At 25.1% G+C, this 27,402-nt stretch overlaps 7 protein-coding genes across 8 annotated transcripts; 2 read left to right on the top strand and 5 right to left on the bottom strand.

The window, feature by feature from the left end:
• The first annotated feature begins 1,160 nt into the window (after nt 1–1,160).
• OCT59_013177 (uncharacterized protein) lies at nt 1,161–2,587 on the top strand. The gene is made up of 2 exons (XM_025310892.2): nt 1,161–1,875; nt 1,954–2,587. The coding sequence occupies exons 1-2, from the start codon at nt 1,215–1,217 to the stop codon at nt 2,274–2,276; spliced, it is 984 nt and encodes a 327-aa protein (XP_025177397.1). The 5' UTR covers nt 1,161–1,214; the 3' UTR covers nt 2,277–2,587.
• On the bottom strand, nt 2,462–3,587 carry OCT59_013176 (uncharacterized protein). Its single transcript, XM_025317891.2, has 3 exons — nt 3,441–3,587; nt 2,818–3,127; nt 2,462–2,738 (listed from the first exon to the last, which is right to left on the bottom strand). Exons 1-3 carry the CDS (start codon nt 3,532–3,534, stop codon nt 2,624–2,626), a joined length of 519 nt encoding a protein of 172 aa, XP_025177398.1. The 5' UTR covers nt 3,535–3,587; the 3' UTR covers nt 2,462–2,623.
• Nucleotides 3,588–3,666: 79 nt separating this feature from the next.
• On the bottom strand, nt 3,667–6,405 carry OCT59_013175 (uncharacterized protein). Of its 2 annotated transcripts, XM_025317892.2 has the most exons (11): nt 6,053–6,405; nt 5,877–5,982; nt 5,384–5,774; nt 5,168–5,303; nt 4,978–5,081; nt 4,773–4,901; nt 4,555–4,695; nt 4,365–4,472; nt 4,213–4,285; nt 4,016–4,133; nt 3,667–3,930 (listed from the first exon to the last, which is right to left on the bottom strand). In XM_025317892.2, exons 1-11 carry the CDS (start codon nt 6,290–6,292, stop codon nt 3,788–3,790), a joined length of 1,689 nt encoding a protein of 562 aa, XP_025177399.1. In that variant the 5' UTR covers nt 6,293–6,405; the 3' UTR covers nt 3,667–3,787. The 2 variants fall into 2 exon arrangements, with proteins under 2 accessions (XP_025177399.1, XP_066001508.1); XM_066140643.1 differs by having other exon boundaries at nt 4,213–4,472.
• Nucleotides 6,406–6,521: 116 nt separating this feature from the next.
• Nucleotides 6,522–8,497, bottom strand: OCT59_013174 (uncharacterized protein). The gene is made up of 8 exons (XM_025317893.2): nt 8,383–8,497; nt 8,223–8,309; nt 8,055–8,150; nt 7,815–7,982; nt 7,572–7,727; nt 7,312–7,472; nt 6,962–7,205; nt 6,522–6,877 (listed from the first exon to the last, which is right to left on the bottom strand). Exons 1-8 carry the CDS (start codon nt 8,437–8,439, stop codon nt 6,788–6,790), a joined length of 1,059 nt encoding a protein of 352 aa, XP_025177400.1. The 5' UTR covers nt 8,440–8,497; the 3' UTR covers nt 6,522–6,787.
• A 144-nt stretch (nt 8,498–8,641) lies between these two features.
• Nucleotides 8,642–10,578, top strand: OCT59_013173 (uncharacterized protein). The gene is made up of 8 exons (XM_025317894.2): nt 8,642–8,722; nt 8,782–8,875; nt 8,961–9,073; nt 9,155–9,584; nt 9,662–9,718; nt 9,795–9,872; nt 9,953–10,000; nt 10,081–10,578. The coding sequence occupies exons 1-8, from the start codon at nt 8,659–8,661 to the stop codon at nt 10,343–10,345; spliced, it is 1,149 nt and encodes a 382-aa protein (XP_025177401.1). The 5' UTR covers nt 8,642–8,658; the 3' UTR covers nt 10,346–10,578.
• Nucleotides 10,579–11,572: 994 nt separating this feature from the next.
• Nucleotides 11,573–13,326, bottom strand: OCT59_013172 (uncharacterized protein). The gene is made up of 9 exons (XM_025326187.2): nt 13,196–13,326; nt 13,013–13,103; nt 12,808–12,904; nt 12,592–12,707; nt 12,396–12,484; nt 12,183–12,326; nt 12,053–12,077; nt 11,835–11,948; nt 11,573–11,733 (listed from the first exon to the last, which is right to left on the bottom strand). Exons 1-8 carry the CDS (start codon nt 13,262–13,264, stop codon nt 11,872–11,874), a joined length of 708 nt encoding a protein of 235 aa, XP_025177402.1. The 5' UTR covers nt 13,265–13,326; the 3' UTR covers nt 11,573–11,733; nt 11,835–11,871.
• A 10,181-nt stretch (nt 13,327–23,507) lies between these two features.
• Nucleotides 23,508–25,375, bottom strand: OCT59_013171 (uncharacterized protein; the record flags this gene model as incomplete). The annotated part of the gene is made up of 3 exons (XM_066140642.1): nt 23,508–24,130; nt 24,637–25,184; nt 25,353–25,375. 3 exons carry the CDS (start codon nt 25,373–25,375, stop codon nt 23,508–23,510), a joined length of 1,194 nt encoding a protein of 397 aa, XP_066001507.1.
• Between the last annotated feature and the right edge of the window lie 2,027 nt (nt 25,376–27,402).

The following is a 27,402-nucleotide window of genomic DNA, read 5'->3' as shown; positions in this document are numbered from 1 at the left end:
ATAAAATAAAATAAATATCTCAGTAATATGAGTAATATGATCGAAGTATATTTTATTTATTTTGCTTTGTTTAAAAAGTTTTACAAAATATAGTAAATTAATTCGATAGCATAATCAGTTGTATATTTTTACCTATAATAAACGTAAAAATTATATTTATAATTGCTGTTAAAAATTAGTTTTTCAGTAAATTGAAATTAAAAATCATTAATTTTATCAAGTTAATAGATTTTATTAAAATCCTTTATAATTATTTTAATTTGAATTTTAATATTAAAGGATGAGGCAATATCAATATGATGAAGAAAATCAATTGTATGACAAAGAAATAAGTGAAATGTTTATACATATGATATTTACATATTTAATAACAAATCTGCAAAATTTGAAACATAATCACCGATTTTTCATTTTTTGCACTTTTTGTAATTCCAATTACCTTTTTTAATTCACTGTATATACAGTACATAAAGAATTGAAAGGTTGGGATTGGGAAAAATGGAAATTACCAATAGTTTCCAGTCTTCCAGTACACATCATTGCGGCTTTAGCACCATCTTTGTTGTATTTTGATCCAAATTATATTTTATTGATGGAAATTTAGGATGGAAAATGGGCCGAAATTATGGGATTCAATAAGAGTCATTCCAAACCGTAATCTTTTTTTTAAGGCAAGAACTTACAAATTTGTTACTTGTTTCAGAAGTAGGCATATATGCAATAGAAACCAATTGTAATCTTAGCTTACTAAGGCAGCTCGATGAGCAAAAAAAGAAAAAAAAGAACTCGTAATTTTTTCTCATTGTGATTAAATCCGATAAATCAAACTTTTTTTTTTTTAACGATGGCAAGTTTTTCCTATCAGTCTTTAATAATGATTAATAATATAAAAATAATAAAAGTATAATAAAATAAGCAATTGATTCGATCATTTCATCGTTTCACACGTGTGTTTTCTAATTATAGGTATTTTACATTCCATACAACCACAAATTGAGATCAAATTAAGGACTATTTGTTTATATTGAACCCTTTAATAGATACACAACTCCAACTCCGATATATCATTTATAACGCAAATAGAATTTCTGCAACCATAACAAATAAATCATGCATTCATATAAATATAAATAATAATTGATTTGTTTGAAAAAAAAAAAGAGTATCTTTTGATAAAAAAGACATCTCCTCTCAAAGTAAAGAAAAAATTAAAAATGTCACATGCATCACCTTTGGTTGTTCGTATATTACATTCGTTATTAGTATTCGCATTATTAGTAATATTTGGTTATCAGTTATATTCGGTATATAAAACTGTAAATGTACCAACAGAAGCATTTAGCATTAATTCCGAAAAAGCATTAGTTCCACCGGCATTAACTTTTTGCTTAACAAGAGAAACAAGTTATTTATTTTCTATAGAAATATACAATCAAACAGTTGACAGAGGTACCTATCTGAAACAATATCCAATAGATTCTTATGAATTAAGTTCAATTAAAGGACTAGTGGCACGTTGTTGGATATTAAGTCCCCCTGTCGGTGTTGATCGAGCTTTAATTAAAAATCCTCCTCCAGTTCCCAATGTGCCTGATATGGTGTTTACTACTACAAGAGCCGATGATGGACTTGGAGTCTCGCCATTATTAATTAATATATTTGATCCTTTACAAAGAGATACTCTTTTTGATTTCAATAGATTTGTATCAGTAAACCCTGATGCTAATAGAGCTATACAATTTACCAGAACTAAACATATTGATCTTAAAGGAAAAGTAGTAAATGATGTTAAATATAATATTATTGAAGAATTTAGAGATTCTTCTCAAACTGTTCCTGGTGTTAGCTTTACTAATAAATTCACTTTTCGAGCCGGTAAGTTTTTCCTAATTATGGCTAATTAATAATATTATTATAATTTTTACTTATTATAATTTTCTTCTTAATTTTTAGCTTCATTTGATGTACCAGTAACAACAGAAGTGATTACGATAACAATACCAGTGGCAATATATAGCACCTTAACGTTTCTTGGGGTATTAATTACTAGTGTATATCTACCATTAGTTGGTCAAGGTAAATATAGACCATGGGGTTATATAAATAGATTGACTGGTTATTATCCAGTAGAACATATAAGCCGGTCTGGAAATTCTCCCCAGATTATTGAAGCAGGATTGTTAAAGAAGGGTGATGATAGTCCTACAATTCCTACAATTGAGGAAAAATTGGGAATTTATTTGGAAAAAATTGGAAAGGCTAAATATTCAAATTAAGTATGAGCTCCATCCATGCTAGTTCTTATATTAGTTCATATAATAATAGTAAGACCGGAACTGAAAGGGTGAGCATAGTCTGTTCACACTTGTGGGTTATTTATAAATATAATATCATTCATACTAGGATCAAAGATTTGTACAAATCAATATTATGTATTATTAGTATTAAGATATGCATATTTATATATTCACATTATACATGGCAAATCATAATTCATTTTATTATTAATAATTTTTTTTGTCATGTTTTTTTTATCAATAATTAAAAATAATCTTTGATAAATAAAATAATTTTAAAAATCCATCTTAATTATTAAATTATTTTATCTAGTAATATTATTATTTCATATTTGATGTTTCATTAACATGTATACGTTTTGACCGACATGAATATTTTGCACATGACGAAAATCTCCTTCTAATGACATAAGCAATCCTCCAAATGATACATATACAGCTCTAAAATAAGCGATTAAAGTTAATTACAATATAACTTGCTTCTTTTCTTTATCGCTTTAAATATTTTAAAAATACTTACACTTTACTTCTTTTTTCTTCGTCATACTTGTAAACTTTACCATACATAACATATTCGAAATCATCACTTAAATCTCTTTCCATATTAGATTTTTCTCTCCAAGAAGATTTTTCTTGCTGATCATCTTGTGCCATAATAGGAAATGGTAATATTGTTTCTTCGCTTTGGGCTATATTTGCTGTATCTAATGATAATGATGTTGTCAACATCAACATTACTTTGTCTCCTATATCCAATGAACATAACTCTGTGTTTATATCTATTGTCAATTCCATCTCTAAATTCTCTCCTCTACCGGTAAACCGTGACACTTAAGCAAAAATACCAGATAGAAAAGTGAGAGAGAGGAAAAATTAGTTCAGGCAGAAGTTCATACAAATATAAAAAATTGGAAGTGTTAAACGAACGCGTCTTTGCAGATACGGAAGGATATTCATTTTACTGTTTAAAACGCAATTTTAATAACAACATATTTGTTAGTTTTATTGCAACAGTCCTGAATTTATTTATTCTCTGTGTGTATGGAGTTATGGGCAGACAAATCCGTGTTCGTTCAAACTTCGAAATTACCCTTCCATGCTTAGGTAGGAAGCCAATTTAACAAGAATTTGGTAATAACATACCACGATCGAATTTTTTGCCTTCTTTATCCATATCATTGATTGCGAACGTGTCAGTAAATAATATATAATTTTTTGCTTTGGGTAATGCCGCCATTCTTTTATAAATTTTCTAGAAAAAAAAGATTGTTTAATAAAATTAATAAAACTATTATGTTGATCTGCAAGCTGCGCATTCGATTTATTAATAGATCTGCAGATCAGCAAATCAAAAAAAAATGATCAAAATTTTCTTTAGAATTTGAAATTTTTATTAGCATTCACCCAAATAATATAATAAATTTTATAAAATTATCTGTTATAAAATTTCAAATTTATTTTTTAGAAAAAATCTAGAATTCAGGAAAAACCTATCCTGTTTTTCCTGATTTTGGCTTTGAGGTTTTTTTCTTGCTTTTTTTCTCGTCTTCCGATGATTCACTGCCTGAATAATTTTCATCATATTCTTCTGCCACATCACTCTCTTCACTACTGGCAACGAAATCCTCATCCACTATAACATTATAATTTTAATAGGTTAATAAATTGTAAATTGTAAATAAAAAAGAGAGACCATCACATTAATTGTAAAACCTCACTTTCTGAATCTTCGTCATCTGGATCAACCGATTCACTCTTACGTCGTTTAGCGGCGGGCATAACCTCATCATCATCATCATCAAGTTCTTTCATAAATTCAGAATATGACAATGCAGTCTGAAAAAAATTACGTCAATTCAATTTAAATCCAAGAAATAATTTTAAAAAGAAATATAATAATTAAACCATTATTTACTTCATCTGCTGTGTCTTTTATCGTCTTTATATTTTTGGATCTTAGGTACAATTCTAAAACTTCATATTCTTCCCTAATGAGTAAAAGACAAATTAATTAATTATTATAACGTATAAAACATTATGTTAACTTTAACAACTTTATAACAATACCGATTAAGACTGGAGAACCCAAATTCTGTACCACTTCTCATATTGAATTTCATATCAAATGTTCTCGGTCCTCCCAGATCATTCTTTTTGGTTAGACTCGCAGATACTCTAAATTACAACCAAAATTCGCTTAATTGATTGTTAAAACAAACTAATTGAAAGTATCCTAAAAAAATAAATAATAAAATACCTGGAGAATGTAACACTTAATATCTCCGAGAATGGAAGATATGTTGGAGGTTTTGGAACGAATAAGAAACATTTTTCAAGCGGATAAAGGTAACCTTCATTCGCTTTCAAAGAAGCTTTTACAGCTACATCTTCATGCTTACTACAAAAGTTTATAAAAATAAAGTTTTAAAAATATATATTTTTTTTTTTAAAAAAAAAACATCTTTTAAAACAAACCTTGTGAATGTTGAGGGTCGATTTATCTTCTTCTTTGTGAGTCCTTGAAAAACAGCACTAACAGCTTCGTGAATAGGACATTCATATCTGGGAAGTAATCTATCTCCATATTCTTGTTTTAAATCCTCTCTATATTAAAAAAAAAAAGGTTTTCTAAGTTCTGTTATGTGATAATAAAACATAATTATTAAGTGATGAATATTACTCTTCGATATTTAAAACTAATTCCTTTTCGTCATCTTGCTTAAATTGCAAGACGAGAAAATGGTATAGAGTTTGACCCTGTCTCAATGGTGGTTCAAGCCCAATCTAGAAAATAAAAAATAATGATTCAGATTACTTTCTTAAAATATAACTAGAATATTTACTTAAAAATTACATAAGGAAAAACTTACAACAAACAACTCATGAACTTCATCTAGTTTTGGCAGTAAAAACAAGTTCACAACAGCTGCCATTTGAATTTTATAGTCATATGTTTTACCTCTTAACCGGAAGAAAGTAGGGAAAACTTCGATATCATACCGACCACTTATAAGAAAAAGGTAAATATAAAAATATTGTAACAGTAATTTTTTAGCGTAGGATAATTAAATAATAATAATTCTTACCGAGGTGTAAGAAGAAGAATATCTTGGAATAAGGCAAGTCCTTCTCCAGAAACTTGTCCAAGATCTGCTTTATCTTTGACAGTCTCATAGAATAATTGTGCCGCGCTCATTTCCTCTCCATCTTCTTCTTCTTCTTCTTCTTCTCCTTCCTCTTTCTTTTCATTTTCTTCATTTTCATCCTTGACAATCATGGTTCCAGGTATATAGAATCTCATTTCTACTAGTTCATGCATTGAAGATTTTTTACTTTTGCCTTGTGACTCTTCCGTCGTATCTGGTTGCGTGAATTCAATATTGACTTCATTTCTATTAGCAAGATTACTATTTGCAACTTGTGATAAAGGGACCTCAAACGCCGTTTTATTATTTATATTAAAAAGTAGTTGTGACCCTTTGTTGTTACATTTAATAAAATCAACATAATTAGTAAAAAAAGTATAATATATTATAAAATACCCTCTACAAAAAAAAAATAACGATTCACAAAAGTTACCTTGAAATTCTGTTTTACCCCAATTCCAACCTCTAACACTAAGATCTTTTGTCTCAAGCTGTAACTTATAATTAGTTCGAATAAGATCTCTTACAGCATCAAACATCTACATAAAAAAAAAGATAATTTAAATACAACGTTAATGAATATAAAATTATAAAAAATATTGTACATACGTCTTTATTAAAACCATCAAATCTAGCCGCGTTCCCATTTTTTAATGCAATGCGTAATTGATAATTCCTAGCAACGCGCATCCATTGCATTTTCTTGAACTCCTCAGCCGAAATCGTTACTATGTTTTCTGAATCAGAAGTTTTCCAACCAATCCCGCTTGGAGCAAGCTTAAGGATACCTGGGGTATTAGAAAGCCCATAAAATATGTTTTCGAATTGTTTAGATCTTGGTTCACTCATTATGGTTTATTTATTAAAATTTATGATTTTTTAGCAAAAGATTAAAAGCTAATGCAAAAATCTAGATCTAGAAATAAAAACTTAATATTGGAAATCAAAAAAAACTAGAAGTCGCGTACTATTTTACCATATACCATAAAAAGTAATAGAATTGATGATCGAAATTTATTTTAATTCTGCGGAAAAACTTATGATTGATTGAACAAAGGAATTAAGAATAAAGATATATTTAAGGAATTTTTTTTTCTTTTTTTATATATATATATATTTACAAAATAAAGCAATGCTAACTAACTTTGATTCAAAATACAAATGTTTACTAATAATTATGATTTTTTTTTTTCTATATAATTTATATATAATTTATTTTACTATTCTGATGTTGATAATATCATACTAATTATTAAAAAAAAAATCTTTCATTTATTACTACATATGATGCAAAATTTTATTTGTGATTCGAAATGTTATAATATAAATATTTGATTCGAGTAATTAACGTTTTTTAGGTGGTTTTGGTTTGACATCTTCGTCCTTTACAGCATGCAAGAAAACTGCAGTCCTTTGTGGTTGCGATATCAAACCCTATTTGATTGATGCGCATGACATAAATTAATATGAACAATTTTTACAAATTTTGTAAATATTATTATGAAATAATCAACTTACTTTACTCCAATCGTAACTTAACGCATAAGCAAAAATACTGCCGTTACTATTAAAAGTAGTAGAAGTAATTGGACCTCCAATTGAACTGAAACCTTTAAGACGTTGTTTAGAATCCTTATCCCAAAAATTAAAAGTACCGTCACTTCCTGCGGTTGAGAATGTGCCATACGTAGGATGAAAAGAAATAGCATTAACTGCATGTACGTGATTGTTTTCTCGATGACATTTAAAAGAGAAACTCGATCTATAATTTTTCAATTAAATGTAAAGATAATGTTAATTATATGCATATAATGACAAATATATATACTTGATTAAAATATATATGTTAATAAACATTATCAACTTACTGATTTTCTTTTTCTTCAAAATATTGTATTCCGACACGTCCTTCAATACTTCCTATAGCATATCCAGTACAGTCACGGTCAACATTTCCCATAGAATATCCACTACGATTTAAAAAGGTTGAAATGCATCGAGTTTGCCATTTCAAAGGACTTATAAGACTCTTTTGTTAAAATAAGAATTAATAATATATAAATTAATAAGGAAAAGATTAATACCAGAAAAAACTAAAAATAAAAATGAATTATAAACTTCTTCAAACCTTGACAGGTGTCCTTGGGTCTTTACTAAGATCAAAAATTTGGACGTGTCTTTCGGCACATCCTACAACTAATACAGGATAAGAAAAATCCAAAGCATAACATCGTTCTGGAAGATTAACAGTAAGTACGGGCGTGGAAGAGCGCATGTCCCAATACTATATACAAATTTTATTAGCAAAAATTTAAAAAATTTAACTATAATAAAATTAAAGCGAACAAATTAAATATGAATTTTTTTTAACCTTAAGTGTCTTATCCCAGCTTCCAGTCAACACGAGATTATGATTTTCAATGTATTTAATACATTTAATAGGTTGGTCATGTACGGCTATTTGGCCTACTTGTTGAGAAGTAATATCAAAACATCTTCCTGCATTATCCGCACCGCCTGAAATAACTTTAGTTCCATCCTAAAAATAATAAGCAAACAAGTAAATTTATATTCGTGCAAACATTTCAAAAATAAGTTAAAATTCACGCACTTTACTCCATGCACAACATAATACAGGTTTCTCATGATTATAAAGAGCTTTGCCTATTGCTGCTCCGGTAGACATGTTGGCTTCATAGATTCTAACCTAATCAAATATTGAAATAATATAAGTAAAACTTAAAAACGAAAATACTTATGTAAATAAAAAAACGCCTACGTAAGTGTCCCACGAAGATACTGTAAAGAAATCGGCTACTGGTGAAAATGAGACTGCTGAAACTGAATCGTTTGGACCATGAGGAACCTTAATAAAGGATTTATTGTAAATAATTGACACGACAACTATAAAATTCGGTTAAAAACAATACAATAAGAACCTCATAATCTTTTGGTGCTTCATTTGAAGCACTTGTACTTGGTCTGCTATATGACATTTTGAAAACTTTTTAAGGAATTTTTATTTCAAAAATTAAGGTAAAAGAAATTGATTTTTTCTCGAATTCGATATACATGGTTCATTTATCAGTCTTTGTTGTAAATCGGCTGCGGTGATTTGAATGTAAATGGCCATATTGGGTCATGTGGTCGATCTGACGATCTTGTTAAAAATACGTGATTTTAAATCAAAAAGTTTCAACTAAACTTTCTCAAACATGTTTCAAGACACTACCGCCTGGTTCAGTTCCTCTGTAGACAGAACATATGTAGATCTTTGGAGTATGTATTTATAAAAAATATTTTTGACGTATTATATATATATTAACTTTCTATAATAGGAAAAAATGGTGGAAGAATTGAAGATAAATACAAGGATGATAAACTTCCCGAATATCTATTTAGTATTGATCCAGAAGAACACGATACTCAAAGGTATTAATAAATTATTTTCTTTATTTATTTTAAATATTTTATAATAAACTTGTTTTCTTTTTTTCTTTTCTTTTTCGTTTATAAGGCTTATTAGACATATCTCATATATAGTCATCCATCCGGAATGGATTTTCGATACTATCATAGATAAGAAACGAAAACCAATTGATAAATATTTATTGTTAAATTATGATTTTCGTAAGTTTTGGACCTCAAATTTTTAAGGATTTACATATATTTATATTCGAAATTCCATACTTAAATATTACATGATATCAGAAGATACAAACATCGCGTCTGCAGTTCGTAATAATAAGTCAAGCAAAAGAATCAGTTCGAACGGGCTCGATATATTAGACGACTTAGCGAATCATAATCAAGTCAATAATGATTTCATTATTGCACATTCTCCATCAATTCCTAACAAGAAATATTATTTGCCACGGAAGCGTTCAAGAAAAGTTTCTAAAGGGAAAAATCCTGTTCAATACAACAATATACAGCAATCCATAACAATGGATTCAATGAATATTCACACCAAAGACGCATCGCAAATCGATAGTATTTCATCTGATTTGCAATCAGATACTCAAACTGAAGGAAGTGCAATAAATAATCCTGATGAAGGCTTACGTGAAGGCTTACGTGGCAAACCTAAAAGAGATCGACCACGTACCCTTCCCAATTTTATGTCCAACAAACGCTCAAAGTATATTGAAAATGTTTCATTTTACTTAATTTAAGGAAAATCATTTTATTAAACTTTATCATTTTCCTATCTTTAAGTGTGGTTCTTACGAGCGCCTCAGAAGATGATTCTTTCTTTTCTGACGAAGATTCAAGGTATAGGTGAATTTATATAATAAATTTACTGCAATTTTTTGCATTTATTAATATAATTTTTTTTTGTTTTTTAAAGTAAAAAACGAAAGAGAACAAATTATACCCAAAAGACACCACCTACAGGCAAAAAAACGCCATCTTCACGTTGTGAATGGTAAATATATTACTATTTTTTAATTTAGAATACTTCGCGGAATATTTTATAATAATTAATCCTTATAATTTTTCTATTAGCGGCAGGCCGGTTCAACCAACTATAACTGCGAAACAGCCACCAAAAGAGTAAGAGTCCTAATTTATTTATTTGTCTGTTCAAATTCAAACTTTAAAAGTTAATATAATAATCCAATGTTTTTATATAGTCCGCCACAGAATGTAAATAAAGAATCAAAATCGATTACATCCATACGGCTTCAACATATTTCAATTCGAAGTTTGCTTGAAAAGGTTTTAAAATATCTTCGAGTTGTCAAAGGCTCGAATAGTTCTCTGATGGATGATGTTTACGAATTTACACCTGGTCGAAATGGTTTTTCTGCACGAACGAAGTCAACAGCGTGTTCTCGAGCAACTAGTGCAAATCCACGTGTTCAAACACGAGGAAAATCCTTGTTCAGAAAGAATTAATTTTATTTTTATAATATTATAATTTATATTTGTATATATTTTGATAAGAGATTTATCATATTTCGATTAACTTAAGAGTAACTTGAGAGTAACTAGTAACTTTAGAATTATTTTTAAACTTTGAGTTCATATTAAATTCAAGTTGAATTAGTTGAATATCAATTAATAAACTTTGAGATCATATTAATTCAACTTGAATATAAACTGTAAATAAATAAACTTTGAGATCATATTAAATTCAACTTGAATATAAACTACAAATAAAATAAACTTTAGATAATATTAAATTCAACTTGAATAAAATAAATAAACTTTAAGATCATATTAATTCAACTTGAATATAAACTGTAAATTTTGAGATGATATTAAATTCAACTTGAATATAAACTGCAAATAAAATAAACTTTGAGATCATATTAAAGTCAATTTGAATATAAACTACAAATAAAATAAACTTTAGACTTGAATAAAATAAATAAACTTTGAGATCATATTAATTCAACTTAGAATAAAATGAACTTTGAGATCATATTAAATTCAACTTGAATATAAACTGTAAATAAAATAAATTTTGAAATCATATTGAATATAAACTGTAAATAAACTTTAAGATCATGTTAAATTTAACCTGTAAATAAATAAACTTTGAGATCATATTAAATTCAACATAAACTTTTGAGATCATAACTTGAATATAAACTGTAAATAAAATAAACTTTAAATTCAACTTGAATGAACTGTAAATAAAATAAACTTTAAATTCAATTTGAATAAACTGTAAATAAAATAAACTTTGAGATCATATTAAATTTGACTTGAATAAATAAACTTTGAGATCATATTAAATTTGACTTGAATAAAATAAACTTTAAGATCATATTAATTTAACTTAGAATAAAATAAACTTTAAGATCATATTAAATTCAACTTGAATATAAGCTGCAAATAAAATAAACTCTAAGATCATATTAAATTCAACTTGAATATAAACTGTAAATAAACTTTAAGATCATATTAATTCAACTTGAATATAAGTTGCAAATAAAATAAACTTTGAGATCATATTAAATTCAACTTGAATATCAACTGTAAATAAACTTTGAGATCATATTAATTCAACTTGAATATAAGCTACAAATAAAATAAACTTTGAGATCATATTAAATTCAACTTGAATATAACTCTAAATAAAATAAACTTTGATTATACTAAATTCAACTTGAATATAAACTGTAAAAAAAGTTTCTTTTTAATAATTTTTTGTGTTTACAAGGAATTAATCTTCATTATAAATGGGATATACATTTTAAATTTACATTACAAAAATTTACAACTACTTAACTACTTAGTAAATTAAACAAAGCGAACCATTAAATTTTGTAAGGAGACTATTTTTTTTTTTAGAAAAAAAAAATCTTTATGCTTAGTTTTCTTTGCATTACATTTGAATCATTATAATTAGAACTAATTTACCTCTGGAATAATTTACCTGTTTTTACTTTGATACTTTGAATCTTCATATTCCATTACTTCATGATTGTATCATCAGTTGAACCATCATTAGTTGAACCGGAAAGTTTCCTTAGTGAAACATCATACACGACTAAATAAATGATAATAAATCATAATAAAAAATGATTAATAGATTAATAGAATGAATAGAATGAATAGAAGAACCTTTCATTTAAAATCTTTTATAAAATTTACCTTCTTCAATTTTTTTAATATGATACTTTTTTTTTCGTAAATAATTCATTGATGATAAAAAAATTAGAATAAAATAATGTTATTATTTAAACCATTATATATATATATAATATCATAAAATTAAACATACCTTAATAGCATCAAATCTTTTTCTTAATGAATCATTTTTCAAGTTTAATAATTGAAATCCGGTATATAATTCTTTTACAAATTTTGAAATTTTTAAAGGTCTATTATAATCTCCTGCAGTAACTGAATTTACGGCCAATCGTGACTAAGATAAAAAAGTTTGTATTAAAATTATTATAATAAATTAATATAAATAATAATAATAAAAATTTACCAATTCATCAGTTAAAGTAACAAAACTATGAAGAAAATCTTCAACAGTTATATGAAAATCTTGTAAGTCATTATTTAAATTTAATTTAACTTTTATATATATGTGTATTTAAAAGAAAATGATTAAATTGATTAAAAATTAAAATTAAAACAAAACAAAACAAAATAAAATAAAATAAAGATTTATAATTATTTACCACCACATAAATTTTCTACTTGTTCCGAAGAAATCAATTTTTCTGATGATAAATATATCGCGAATGCAGCAATAAACAATGATTTTTGAAGTGTTCGACACCAATGATCATAATATCTTTTTTAAAATAAAATATATTAAAAAATCAAATTATTAATATATTAAATATTAATAAAAAAATAATGAATTCTTTTGACAGGTTTAATAAATAACGAACTTATAAAATTGTTGATGAGGCACGATCTTGGATAAATTGGCTAAATGTTGTTTAACTTCATTAAATCTTCCTAGAGCTTCTTTCGCAATTTCTGGTACTATAATGATTTTTTTAAAAAAAAATGATTTTTTTTTCAAATGATAAATCATTTATCAAAAGAATAATATTTCAATAACTTTATAATAAATTGTTAATATTACTGTACCTTCTTCAGACGAAGCAGAGTGAACTCGATTCAAAACTGCCATAATATATCGACAAGTTTTTTCATAATCACGAACACAACTGTATATTTCCTATATTTAAAAGGACAAACATTAAATAATATATATATATATTTTTAAATAATAACGAAAAAATTTTTATTAAAATTCAGAAAAATACTCACATCCTTTCTCATAGATTCTTCTTCCATTGAAGCTTCAATTTGTTTAAAAATAGCTAAATCAACCGACATTTTTATTAATTTTCTTTCACAAATAACACGACAACTTTCAGTGTAGAAATTAAAACTAAATTGAAAAAAGGTTTGTCATGAAGCTAGATATAAACATTAAAATTATCTGATGATCAATTTAAACATATATAGAAATTCTTAAATATAGATGAATAATACTAGAAAAGATTATTTCATTAAATCAACCCATGGTATGAGGAAATTAAAAGATTACATTTAATTAAAATGTAAAAAAATTATTTTTTTAATCTAACAGCTAAAGAAATGAATCACACCAATTTAGTATTAGGAAGGTAAACATTTTTAGTATTTGAGCGCATGTTATATTTACCAAAAATGCATAAGGAGGATTTACGAATTACGAATTATGACATTCGTAAAAGGAATTCAAATGACAAATTGCAGATTTTAAGATCCACCCAATCAATGAAAGATTACCAAAGATGTAAAATTCTTCATCGTGGTCAAGTTATTGATATGAATGATTTCTAGAAGTATTCTCGACGCAAAATAAAAATTACAATGATCAATTAATTACAATTCTTCCATAACATCCTGTAAAGTTAATTGAAGAACCCATTTAATTCTTTTTCTATTATCTTCCAGTTCCATCCATGACATCCTGTAACATCCTGTAAAGTTAATTGGAATAAGAACCCATTCTATTACATACATGTGGAATATACTTATTAAGAATGTCATAAAGTAGGCAGAGAAGAAAGTCAAAGTTTGAATTTTGAAGGGTTTAGGGCATGGATGAATGGTTCACAATGAAGACACAGAAGAGCATGTTTGGCTAATTGGATACGTGTTTGGTGAATCTATTTGTAATATGTTATCTATGTTATCTAAGTTAACAGATAAGCTTATTTTACAAGCTTAGTAATTAGTATACTATAACTATAGATTAACTATAAAAATAAACTATACTACCCAAAGTAAATCCCAAGCCAATTTCGTATTTAAATATAGGTTTTGTTTAAGTGCTTGCCACAAGTCAATTGAAAATGTCAAGCATGACCAAACTTCGTAAAGAATGAACTTATATCGTTAAGTTCAATTCTAATGATCACCCTTCAGAGCCGTTTAAAACGTTTAAAACCCATTATGTAACATCCTTAAAGCTTACAATTATTAAAATAAGAATATTAAACAAAAAATGCTAAGTTATAGTATACCTAATTTATATTTAAAGAAGAAAATCATTTAAAATATCGTAAATTTCGAAATCTTCGTCGAGTAAGTTGAGTAATGTTTCTTAAATCTTAACGTTCGATCATTAATATGATTAAGTAAGTTATTTCAATCGTAGGGATATTGAATCCTGATCGTAATTCTCCCACAAGGTAGTTGTTGTCATTCATGATAACAGCGTAGAACTTTTTACGTTCTTTTTTTTCTCATAAAGTCCAACTTTCAGGATACCACCGTACCAGTATACCTTCTACCAAAAGAACATAAATCAACGGTACTCCATTTAATAATATTTTTGTTGTTATTATAATCTATGAAGGCGCGTGGAACTCTTTTTTTTCTCATAAAGTCCAACTTTCAGGATACCACCGTACCGGTATACCTTCTACCAAAAGAACATAAATCAACGGTACTCCATTTAATAATATTTTTGTTGTTATTATAATCTATGAAGGCGCGTGGAACTCTTTTTTTTCTCATAAAGTCCAACTTTCAGGATACCACCGTACCGGTATACCTTCTACCAAAAGAACATAAATCAACGGTACTCCATTTAATAATATTTTGTTGTTATTATAATCTATGACGGCGCGTGGAACTCTTTTTTTTCTCATAAAGTCCAACTTTCAGGATACCACTGTACCGGTATACCTTCTACCAAAGAACATGAATCAACGGTATTCGGTTCGTCTTGCGATCGATATCTCCATTTAATAGTATTTTGTTGTTATTATTATCTATGACGGCGCGTGGAACTCTTTTTTTTTTCTCATAAAGTCCAACTTGCAGGATACCACTGTACCGGTATACCTTCTACCAAAGAACATGAATCAACGGTATTCGGTTCGTCTTGCGATCGATATCTCCATTTAATAATATTTTGTTGTTATTATTATCTATGACGGCTTTCGTCTTTATTACCCACAATAGCTGAATAAGAGTCGACTTCCGTAACGATCGCATCCATTATCATCTTAGTATTATTTACGTGGCTTACGTGGTATGCTACATCCAGTTCGACGAATTTAATATGAAGTAATAATACTCTTTTACTCTATTTGCAAGTTTAATTTTCTGTGCTAAATAATTCTAAATAATGCTAAATAATGCTAAATAATTAAGATATAAAAAAAAAGCCTATTATTAAATATTGATAGACTTGAAGACGTACATAACTTTACATATCAAACTAAATATTCTCATATTAAAAATTTAGTTATATAAGAACGATTCAATCTTTTATTTCTTCCTCATAAGAAAGTTTAGAAAAAGATTAAGAGAAGGATTAGTCCAAAATGATTTACATTGGATTTGCCACTTCCATCATTGTTAAAGGGAGTGACCATTGACGTGATTGTGATGTTAAAGAATTAATGTTACATAAGGTAAAATTAAAATAATTTAATTAAAATAAAGTTATATTAAATATATTAAAGTTTATTAAACCGGGGATTAATTTTAATGAAGAAAAAAAGGGAGGTAAAGGTAACATCAAATTGTTACTTGAATTTACGGTAATATTACGCATTTTACCATTCTTTACCAACATTATATTATAAATAATGTTTCATTTATCAGAATTATCACGTGGACATAAATAAAATTCAAAATAGTAATTATTCAGGATTATTCAGGACAAATCTTTCCAAATTTAAAAAAAAAAGCCAAGAAAATTATAATTATAAAAAAATTAGAGGGGGAAAAAAAAATACAATAAAAGTGATACAGTATTATTCATTGTTTAAATGAATCTACTTTAAGTACTTTAAAGAAATCCCTAAATAAAAAGGTAAAAAAAAAAGAAGAATCTTTAAAAAAAATGAGATGTAACACAAAATGATCAATTGGGATCAATTAAAAATATATATATTTTTTTTTATTGTTACAATTTAAATGCATTATTAAGTCTTTAAAGTACTGTATATATATATATACTTTGTATATAACTATAAAAAGTACAGCGTATTTTCATATAACGAATAACTTGCTATAATGAAGAAAATTTCAGGTACAGATTTCTAATAGAATGACCCTCAGTATAGTGAATTTCTTTTCTCACTATACCGAATTTTAATCTCCAGCCCATTGGGATTCACTATAGTGAGGGTGAAGTGTATATTATTATATACACACAATATATGCTAATGACCAATTGTTGAAATATACGGTAAATGTATTTTTAATTATAATATCTATTATCATGGAAGAATGGTACTTAAAGAAGAAACCATTCGAATTCTAAAATTTTCAAAATTAGAAAAATAGAAGCATCTATAAAATAAGTGATATGATAAAATTATATCAAATCGCAAAAATCACTCACGATTTGGGGTTTATTGCACAATGAAAAAAAAATCCGTTAAATATGACTTATTCAATGATGTGTGTAATACTACTTTCTTACAATTTCAAAGATTTTTCCGATATGATTATCGTATACTAATTTTTTTTTATCTTTGTATTTTATTTATTTTATTTCCAATAATATATCCATTTAAATAATATATCCATTTAAATAATATATTCATTTAAATAATATATTCATTTTTTTCAATTATTAAAAAGAAAAAAAAAAAAAAATAATAAACAAATAAAAAAAAAAGTTTAGACGATACCGAATAAACACGTGTAATCCGAATAATCCGAATTCAGAACTGCGTATCATTCGTATGTTTTTAATAATCTTTTTCCTTCTTAAGAATGGAATACAGAGTTTCATGGCGCAGAATCCATAATTGGTAAACAAGATCAAGAGTTGTTTTTATTACAAAATATTTTAACTTTACATTCTTGTTTCACTTGTATAAAAAAAAATTCAGGTTTTTGCGGATTTATGGATGAAAAACTTGCAAAAAAAAAAAAAAAAAAATTTTTTTTTTATTATCATTATATCATATTATAAATAATAATAACAATAATAATAATAATAATAAATAATAACAACAACAACAATAATAATAATAATATAATATAATATAATATAATATAATATAATATAGTAATCTTTTATATAATTCTTTTTTAGTTTTTTGAGTCACAACCTTAATTTATTTGTTATACATGGAATTTTTGGGATCGATATTATTATTATTTGGGTTTTGTCATCATCATTGTAATTAAATTATTTAAGTGTGACATTGTGACATGCTATGATAAATCACAAACCTATAATGATCGGGATAATTAATAAGTAATATAAACCATGTATATAAACTTGAGAATTATATAAAAAAGAAGAAAGAAGGGAAAAACGAGAAATCGAACAAGAATACATGAAATATTCCCAAAAAAACCTGTTATTTAAATAATAATAATAATATATATATATATATATAATAATAGTAATAAATTGTATAATACTCTTGTGTGACTAATTATAATAAAAGTATTAAAAATTTAAAAAAAAAAAATTTTTATTTTTAAATAAAAAGAAAAAAGAAATAATATTAAACACAGCCTTTTTTTTAATGATAACAAGATATTACATATGATGTCATTTTAATAATTAAAGTTTAACTAATTACATTAGATTCAACGATCATATGACATATGACATATGACCTATGCAAAACTGTTTTTATTCAAAGTTAGTAAAACCATTATAATATATTATTAAAAAAAATTAAATAGGAATATCGGTTATTCACACGTCCCAGTCGTCCCACATATTATTTGAAACATATGATGACCTTTAAATGTGTTCAAACTTCGTTGTTTTGCGTCAACTATTATCATCTGTCCAAACAAATCCAAATCAACAAAATAAGAGGATTTTTTTAATCGGCAAAATTTATGAACGCATTACCGCGCACACTACCAAGTAAAAAATGTAAAGTCGATGCCTGCATTTCTAATTTGTGGCTCGGGAGAATCAGATGTCCAAAATAAGATTTATCAACAATCAATAGCCAAAATTGATTTCTAGAAATTGTGAGGATTTACAGTATCTACAATATCGGGACGCGTTATATGCTTGAATCAAGTTTTGTGTTTAAAACTCTAATATTCTTTTTTTTAAAAGATTTTAGTGGTTTCTTCATATATTTTTCCTATTATAGATATAAAATGTAAAAGTACACTAGATTGACCGAATAAGTTATTAACTAAAGATTAAAAAAGTATGACGATACTTGTACATCATTCATTCGGTCATAACCGACCGAAATAAAAATTTGTATTTTTGAATTCAGGGGAAAAGAAGATTCAAAAAAAGTAAAGTAAAGCAAAAACGCAAAAACGCAAAACAAAAGCAAAAAGCAATTTTCTTATTGAATATCTTTCTAGGGGGGGAATTGATAATTGATATCTCACTCCATAAAATGTTCTCACAACTTTTCAAGAGTTACGTTACTCTAAGAAATTATTTAAAAAAAAAAAAAAAAAATCTCCCACATTATGTGAACGCCGATGATTTTTTTTAGTTACTATCACTGTACCAGATTAATAAATTAATATAATCTTTTTTAAACAATGAATATTTACTATTCAATAAAAAAAAACCAGCCAAAATTCCTTTTATGAATTGTGTTATATCAGATAAGAAACAAATTCGGGGAAGAATATAAATACATAAAGTTGTTTCTTTTTTTTAAAAAAAAAAAATTTTGATTTAAAAATTAATTAAATTTTATTTTATTTGTTTAATTTAAACGCGTTCATGATTTACGATTGATGATGATTTATGTCTCAATTGGTCTATTTCCTAGGGGTTAATTTCATTGTGTCCTTCATAATAGTGAGAAATCTAAGTAATAATATGTATTAAACCTATCACAATTTAATAAACAAAAATGTGCCGATTTTTTCCGACCAAATTGACTTTGAAATTTTATTCAAATCACGGTCAATTCCGATTTGATAAAAAAAATTTTTTTTTTTTAAAACAAATATTTATTTTATTTGTTATCAACAAAAAAATTGTCCATTCATGGAATATAATCGGAAACTATTATCTAGGAATTTTTGAATTGCTTAAAAAACCAAAATCCAGATTCTTCGATTCCGGGGACCTGCCAAATAAATGCTAATTGTGTACTAATATTTAGATTATTCTAATTGGATGATGTGAGACTCCCCTCTCACAATAATAATAATAAAACATTTAATTTGAAAGTGAATATTAAAAGGAATATTGATAACAGAGATGCATTTTATTGTACACTTTAGTACACTTTAGTACACTTACACTTTAACGACAATAAAAAAGTACTTTTATTTTTATTTTTTTGAAATTCTAATTGAAAAGCTGAAACACTTAGGTAAAAAAAAAAAAAAAAAAAATTTTTTTTTTTATGTAGCCGGAATCTCACAGATAAAATTCCGGAAAATTTGCCAAAATCCGGAAACTCGACCTCACATGGTAACTTATCCTCACATGGAAATTCTCTAATGTCACACGAAGCCTTTTGGCACATAAATCATAAATTGTGTGACAACAATTTATGCTAAAATTTTTTCATAATTTAAAAATATTTGAACTACATATAATAATATGATAAACAAAAAAGCAATCCAATAGGTATGTATTTCTTAATTATTTTTAAAAAAAATGAATAAAAAAACTGGTTAAATAACTAGAATTATATACTAAATTGTGCTCCGTGTGTTTTGTTGTGATTGTACTTTTATTTCCGTATGTCGTTCGTATTAGGTCGCGTGTGTTTTGTAGATTACACGTTTAATACTTTACCTTTATATAATGATTACTTACTCTTCACTAAATGAATATTAAAAAATCTATTATTCCTATTATTTCTAAATTTATTAAAAATCAAGAATAATAACAAGATTTTTTTTTTCAATTTCGTAAAAAATTGCACATTTCATTCAAAAAAAATAAAAAATTCCTTTTTTTTTTAAAAAAAAAAATTTTTTATTAAGTAAATTGGCGTCTATAAAAAAAAAAAAAAGCAGTGTAAATATTAATAATTTTATTTATTTTAAAGAAAATAAAATAAAATAAAATAAAAAAATAATTAAATATTTTTTTTTAAGTTTGTCTCACAAGTTTAATGCACGATCTTCTAAATTATTTAATTGGTTTGAACTTTAATCATTACTGCGGGGACAAGTATTTTTTTCTATTTTTAACCCCTTAAAAAAAAAAAATTCAGGGGTGTATTTCTTTTCTCGAAAAAGAATTAATTAATCGAATTAATCGATATTAAAAATTTTAAATTTTATATGAATGAGATTTACAAAACCTTTTTTTTTTTTTCCTTCAAAATTTTTTCGATTGTTATCTAGATAACGTTCATCATTATTTACGAAATTTTTTTTTTCATATAACTTTACTTTACATTGTATGAATAAAAGAAAATCAAAAAATATATACATATATATTTTTTTAGATTTGTTTACCAAAAATATTCGAAGATCATGTATGAAAAGCAAAACATGATATTTTGAAAACGAAAGAATTATGTGGGGAATGAGCATTTAAGGTATTTTGTAATCGCAAATTTGGAAATCTTATAATCGTATGATATTAAAATTAAACGTCACACCATGCATGTACTCATTTTCGCGTTTCGCAGTGAAACTTTAATCACAGCGTGTAACAAACTTTATTTCTCTTTAAACAGGTCCATTCACAAGTTTATTCTTAATTTCTTTTTAAAAAATTTTTTAAGTTTACATAATTCTTAAGTTATTTTCAAGGGGTACCTCGTACAAATTGTACAAATTTTGACACGGAAAAAGAAGTGTTAATCTTGTAATCTTGTACGATGGGTTCGTGCGTACGCTACCTTTTTCAGTCACTGGTTTTTTTTTTTTTTTAAACCGGAGTTCTAATTTGAACTCACATGTAGTAACTTTTGTTGATAAATTTATCATTAATCTTGCAGATGTGTGTGAAAATCAGTTTTAAAAAGAGATGGGAAGATCAGTTTTATGTATATGTTATTCCTTATTTCTATGGATTTTTATGGGTTTTTATGGATTTTTATGGATTTATGGATCTTTTTTTTTTCAAATTCTGGTCTAATGTTTGTTTAAACCAAAATAGAAAAAAAAATCATATCACAAAAATAATACGTAACATTAATAATACGTAAACATTAATAAATTACAGGTAATAATACGTAACATTAATAAAATTACAGGTAATGAAAAAAAAAGACGTGAGAATAATTTAAGTTGAAAAGATAGTAAAGATAATCTATTTATTTACTGAAATTAACAATATTGTAAATTATGTAAATTATATTATATGAATATTATGTAAATTATTGTATATTTGTAAATTTATGTAAATTATTATAAATTTGTAAATTACATGTATGTATGTATGTATATATATATATTATCAATGTATATATATATATATATTATCAATGTATGTATATATATATATGATCAATGTATGTATATATATATGATCAATGTATGTATATATATATATTATCAATGTATGCTTTTATATATATATATATATATTATATGATCAATGTATGCTTATATATATATATTATCAATCAATGTATGATTATATAGTCTGTTATGTTTATTATTATTCTTATCTGTTTATTATTATGTATATTATTTATGTTATATTATGTACTTATTTTTTTTCACATTGTTTATAAATTTAAAGTTTTTTTTTTTTTTTTTCTTTTTGATTTTCTTTTTATTATAGTAAATGTCAATGTTACCATATGATCAGGAACACATGTCTTTTATTATTAAAGTTTTGTTCAGCTGTTCAAACACGAACAAACAACACAATTTTCTTGTGTTACGAAAAAAAAAAAGAAAAATGTTTTTTTTTTTATTTTTTTTTTTTCGTTCTCTATTTGGATATCTTTTGAAATTCAAATTTTTTTTTTTCATTCATCACGTTTGTTTTAAAAAAAATGTATTATCATATGATTTTCGTTACATTTTTTTTTTTATCAAATTATTTAATATATTATTATTATTATTATTATTATTATTATTATTATTATCGATATTACGGATTTCTCTTTTGACAATATTGTTTCGAAATTTTAAATTAGAACAATATGAACAATAAATAAATAATTACCAAAATTAGATCATTCATCAGGTTTTAAGGGATCATGATAATTTATGATACATTTCGCACAGTCCATACACAAAAAGCCTCTTAATTGTACAAATAAATAATAATTTTTTTTTTTTTTCATCTTTTTTTGAATCTTTCAAAATAAAAACCTGTTAATCATCTTGGGAATTCCAATTATGGAATCATTCACATAGCCATCATATGTAAAATTATTCTGAATGGTTTTTTTGTTTGGGTATTAAACATATTAAACACGAAAAAAAAAAGAGAAAAAAAATAAAAAGAAAAAAAAAGAAAAGAAAAAATAAAAATAAAAATAAAGACACGAAAAATTACACGAGAAAAAAATATAAGACGAAGCAATTATCGTAAAATTTGTACAAGATTTTCCCCGATACGATATGCTGCGGTCAATTTTTTATATATATATATATGATGCAAGATATCGGTAATAACCGAAATTATTTTTTTTCAAATTTATATATTAACAAAGTATTAAATAGTTTAAATATTTTATAGAAAAAAAAAATATTAATTAATGAATTATTCTTTTTTATACATATATATATATAAATGCGTATGTACGTATATATATATACATATATATATATATTAAGAGAGATAAGTCCTTTTTTTTCTTTTTTTTTTAGATAAAAAAAAAATTTTTTTTTTCAAATATGTCCAAATACAGAAATGATGATTTCATAATGTTTTTTTTAAAGGTAAATTTCTTCCCACAGATTTTAATTGCGGTGATATGTGCTGATAATGCTCAATAAAAAAAAAAAAGGTAAGGAGATAGGTCCTTCATTACGTGTTGTCATGCTTTTATCAAGACAAAGAATTCTGCTCATCATTTTGTCTTCGTTGTCTTATCGACAGGATAGATTTAGTCTCTTTATGTCTAAGATCAGATACTTTAGGTGGCGCAGTTAACGATAATTATAAGCAGATCATACTTTTTATTGTTACGAAAAACTGCAGCATGCTTTCACGCATGTTCACCAGTAGTGCAAGTTACTAATAATAATCACCATCCCCAGCCGTATTCCAATTTATATTTTCAGAATATTGACTATGATGTCGAGGTACAGGATGAGTAAAAGATTTTTGATGATTATGCATTTGTTGATGATATATTTGTCGATGTTGATAATGTGATTGGTGAGTAGGGGATGATGGTTCATAATTTTGATTCATTCTAATTGCATGCCATTGGCTCATATATTGTTGTTGTTTTTGATGTTCTAATAAATGACCATTTTGAACATTTTTTTCTTGATTATTAAAATCTGAAATATTGTATACAGAAGGACCAGTAGTATTTCCATGTAATTGCATTTGAGGTAATGTTGTTATAGATGGTAAAGATATATTTCCATTTCCATTTACATTATGATGAGGTACATTATGAGGTACATTATGAGGTATAGTATGAGGTATAGTATGAGGTATATTATGAGGTACATTATGAGGTACATTATGAGTCACATTATGAGTTACATTATGAGTTACATTATGACCAGATTTTACCGACATTGCTGGAGATGGAGCGGTAGTTGACGCGTTTGGAGTAGTTGGACTATTATTTGGTTGTTTAAGTTTTTGAATTTCCGATTCAAGGGTTTGAATATAATGTACGGCTACAGTATATAAAAAAAAATATAGAAAAAAAAAAAAAAATTTTTTTTTTAATATAAACAAAAAAAGATGTGAAATTAATTAAATGCATTTACTAGAAATACTAAAATATTTTAAAAATGTAACACATCATATCAAGCATCGATCCCCAGAATAATTTACTTTCTCTTTCCCTTTCATTTTTAAAGTAGTACCATTAAATTAGCAAACCCATGTGAATCCCTTGTATTACGATGCCATCAAATAACGTATTAATAAAATTAATTTACAAACATTCACACAAAGAAAAAAAAAAGAAAAAAAAAGAAAAAAGAAAAAAGAGAAAGAAAAAGAAAAGAGAGAAAGAAAAAGAAAAGAGAAGAGAAGAGAAGAGAGAGAGTAATACAAAAAAAAAAAAATTATTCAAAATTTCAAAATTTCAAAAATTATTCTTCCAAGAAATTATTATATACATACATATTTTAAATTAAAAAATATTAATATAATTTGTAATTTTTCAAATTTTTACCTTTTCGTAATATCACAGCTTTCGAATCAGCACATCCACGACAACTTGGTACGATACTTTTTAATTCTTCAAAACCAGAATTAATATTCTCACGACGTTTTTGTTCGGATAAAATATGAGCAATACGACGATTTGGAGGAGTATGAGTCGGAGTTTGTGATTGTTGTTGTGATTGAGGAGGAGGAGGATGTAAATCCATTAATGGAATCTGAGTAGATTGAGGAGGAGTTGGAATTGATTGTTGATGATGATGATGTAATGGTATTGGGGAAGGTATTAAAATGGTATGTGAAGGATGTGAAGGATGTGAAGGTTGTTGTGAAAGTGGAACGGGTGAAAGAATTCGAGGTAATTGTTGTTGTTGTTGATGATTATTATTATTATTATGTTGATGATGATGAACATGTGTTGGAGATTGCTGCTGTGTTTGTATTTGAGATGTCGTCTTAAGTTGCTCTTTATGAGAATGGTGTAAAGTAGCCGATGTATTGATATGAGATAATAATTGCGAATGTCTTTGTTTTTTTATTGAATTTGGATTACCATTACTAAACGTATAAAACGTTTATTCGTAAACGTGTAAAAATAAATGTTTTTTTTTAAAATTTTGTAAATATTGATTGAAATGTAATGTATATAAAAATAATATGTTGAAAAATTATTAGAATTATTAGAAATGCATTTAATGAAAAAAAAATTTAAAAAAATAAACCTACCTGATCAAGCGTGTTATTTCCATTATTATTATTATTATTTATCGTTAGTTATATTTTCGCGAAAAATAATAAGAAATAAGAAAAAAAAAAAATAATTTGAAGAAAAGAAAGAAGAAAGAAAAATTTTTTTAAAAATATAAAAAAAAATTTATAAATTATATCAAGTTTTTTTTTCTTCTTCTTCTTTATTTTATATAATTTTTAATTTTTTTTTTTATTTTAAATTTTTTTTTTTTAACGACGAAAATTATTTTACTCTGTATTTAAAGGAATTTTTTTTTTTTGCGTGAATAAATATATATAATAATAAAATAGAATAAAGGTATATAAAAAAAGTACTATAAATAAAAAAAAATTTTTTTTTTTAAAATTAAAAAAAAAAAAAAAATTATTAAATAAATATTTCCTATATTTTTCTTGCTAAAAAAATGTACGATTTTTATTTATTGAAAGTTCGAACATAAATTAGGATGATATGGAATTTTTTACGGACACGGTATACTACAAAGTATACTTATAATAATATAATAAAGTTTGATAACATTGTAAAAAAAAAAATTCCCCGCACCCGCACTTCAAATAATTATTTTCCTTTATATTGGTAATTTATTTATTTATTTATTATAATATATCATTTTATACGGGGGTAGTAAAAAAAAAAATATTTTTTTTTATATTGTTTTTTTTTTATTAATTGATAAATAGATTATGATTTTAACGGGAAATATTTTTTTTTGAAAACAATCAACAAGAAAAAAATTTTTTATTCATATTGTAAACACTTTTTTCATCCTTTTAATTTATCTATGTTTTATGAGAAACAAATCAAGGTAATCTTTATTATAAATTTTGTATTATATATATATTATAATATGTATTGAATGTAATAGTGTATATAAATTTTTAATATATATATATAATATATAAAATAATTATATAAACACAAGTATTATATATATGGAATGTGACGAGCGATCCGTGATTAAAAAAAATTTTTATTTTTTTTATTTATTTTATTTTATTTTATTTTATTTTATTTTAATTTAATTTTTTTTTTTTGTGTATATTAATTTTTACTGTATGTAAGATTTTTAATCATTTTAAGTATATATTATATATATATATGTATATACATATATATATATATATATAAATTTTTTTTTTTTTTTTTTTCCTTCGTCAAATAGCAAATAGCATTTTGCATAATAACATTTTTTTTGGTGAGTTAATTAATAAAATAAGTTTTTAATTATTTGACTGTAATTAAATTATTTAATATTTTTTTTTTTTTTTTTCAGAAACACATATATTTATCATATACGAAACATCTAATTAATGTTTAACGGTAACATCGCATATGTAATTCTTTTATTTTTAAACATGTGTCTTTTTTGATACAAAGCCATCAGTTAAAAAAGATCGTTTCCAACTTTGAAACACGAAAAATTAAACTCTAAAAAGATTGCAACAATATTGATATTATGAAATTATCATGTGTATAACTAATATAGTTATCAAATACTGAAAAAATACTTTAGCTATTAACAAAAAATAGATCGTAATATATCCTTATTAATTTATTATTTGTGCCAATAAAAAAAAATTATTTTTTTTTTTACTTTTTTTAAGGACACCAATAAATTATAAATAAAATATCTGAGTCATTTAAATTTTTTTTTTTTCAAAGTGATACGAGATGTGGTTTAAGTTTTGCTTTAATAATAATAAAAATAAAAAATAATATATATATATATAAAATAATATAATATAAAAAATAATAATAAAAAAATAAAATAAAATAAAATAAAAATAAAAATAAAAAAATAAAATAATAATAATAATAATAATAATAATATAATATAATTTTTAAAATACAATAGAAACCAAATCCTTTTCGGTTTCAAAATTGTCAGCCTAATACAAAGTAAGAAAAATCATAAAAAGAATCGATCATTGTTGGAAAATATCCAATAATATTTATACGGTTATGTCCTTTAATATTATAATCCTTTTTCCAATTATCGTTTAGATTAAGTAAGGTTGTTACCTT

This window comes from Rhizophagus irregularis, chromosome 20 (genome assembly GCF_026210795.1).
Source record: "Rhizophagus irregularis chromosome 20, complete sequence".
NCBI classification, from domain to species: domain Eukaryota; kingdom Fungi; phylum Glomeromycota; class Glomeromycetes; order Glomerales; family Glomeraceae; genus Rhizophagus; species Rhizophagus irregularis.
Note: the sequence above shows the minus strand (reverse complement) of the source record. Positions and strands in the feature narration are given on the sequence as shown.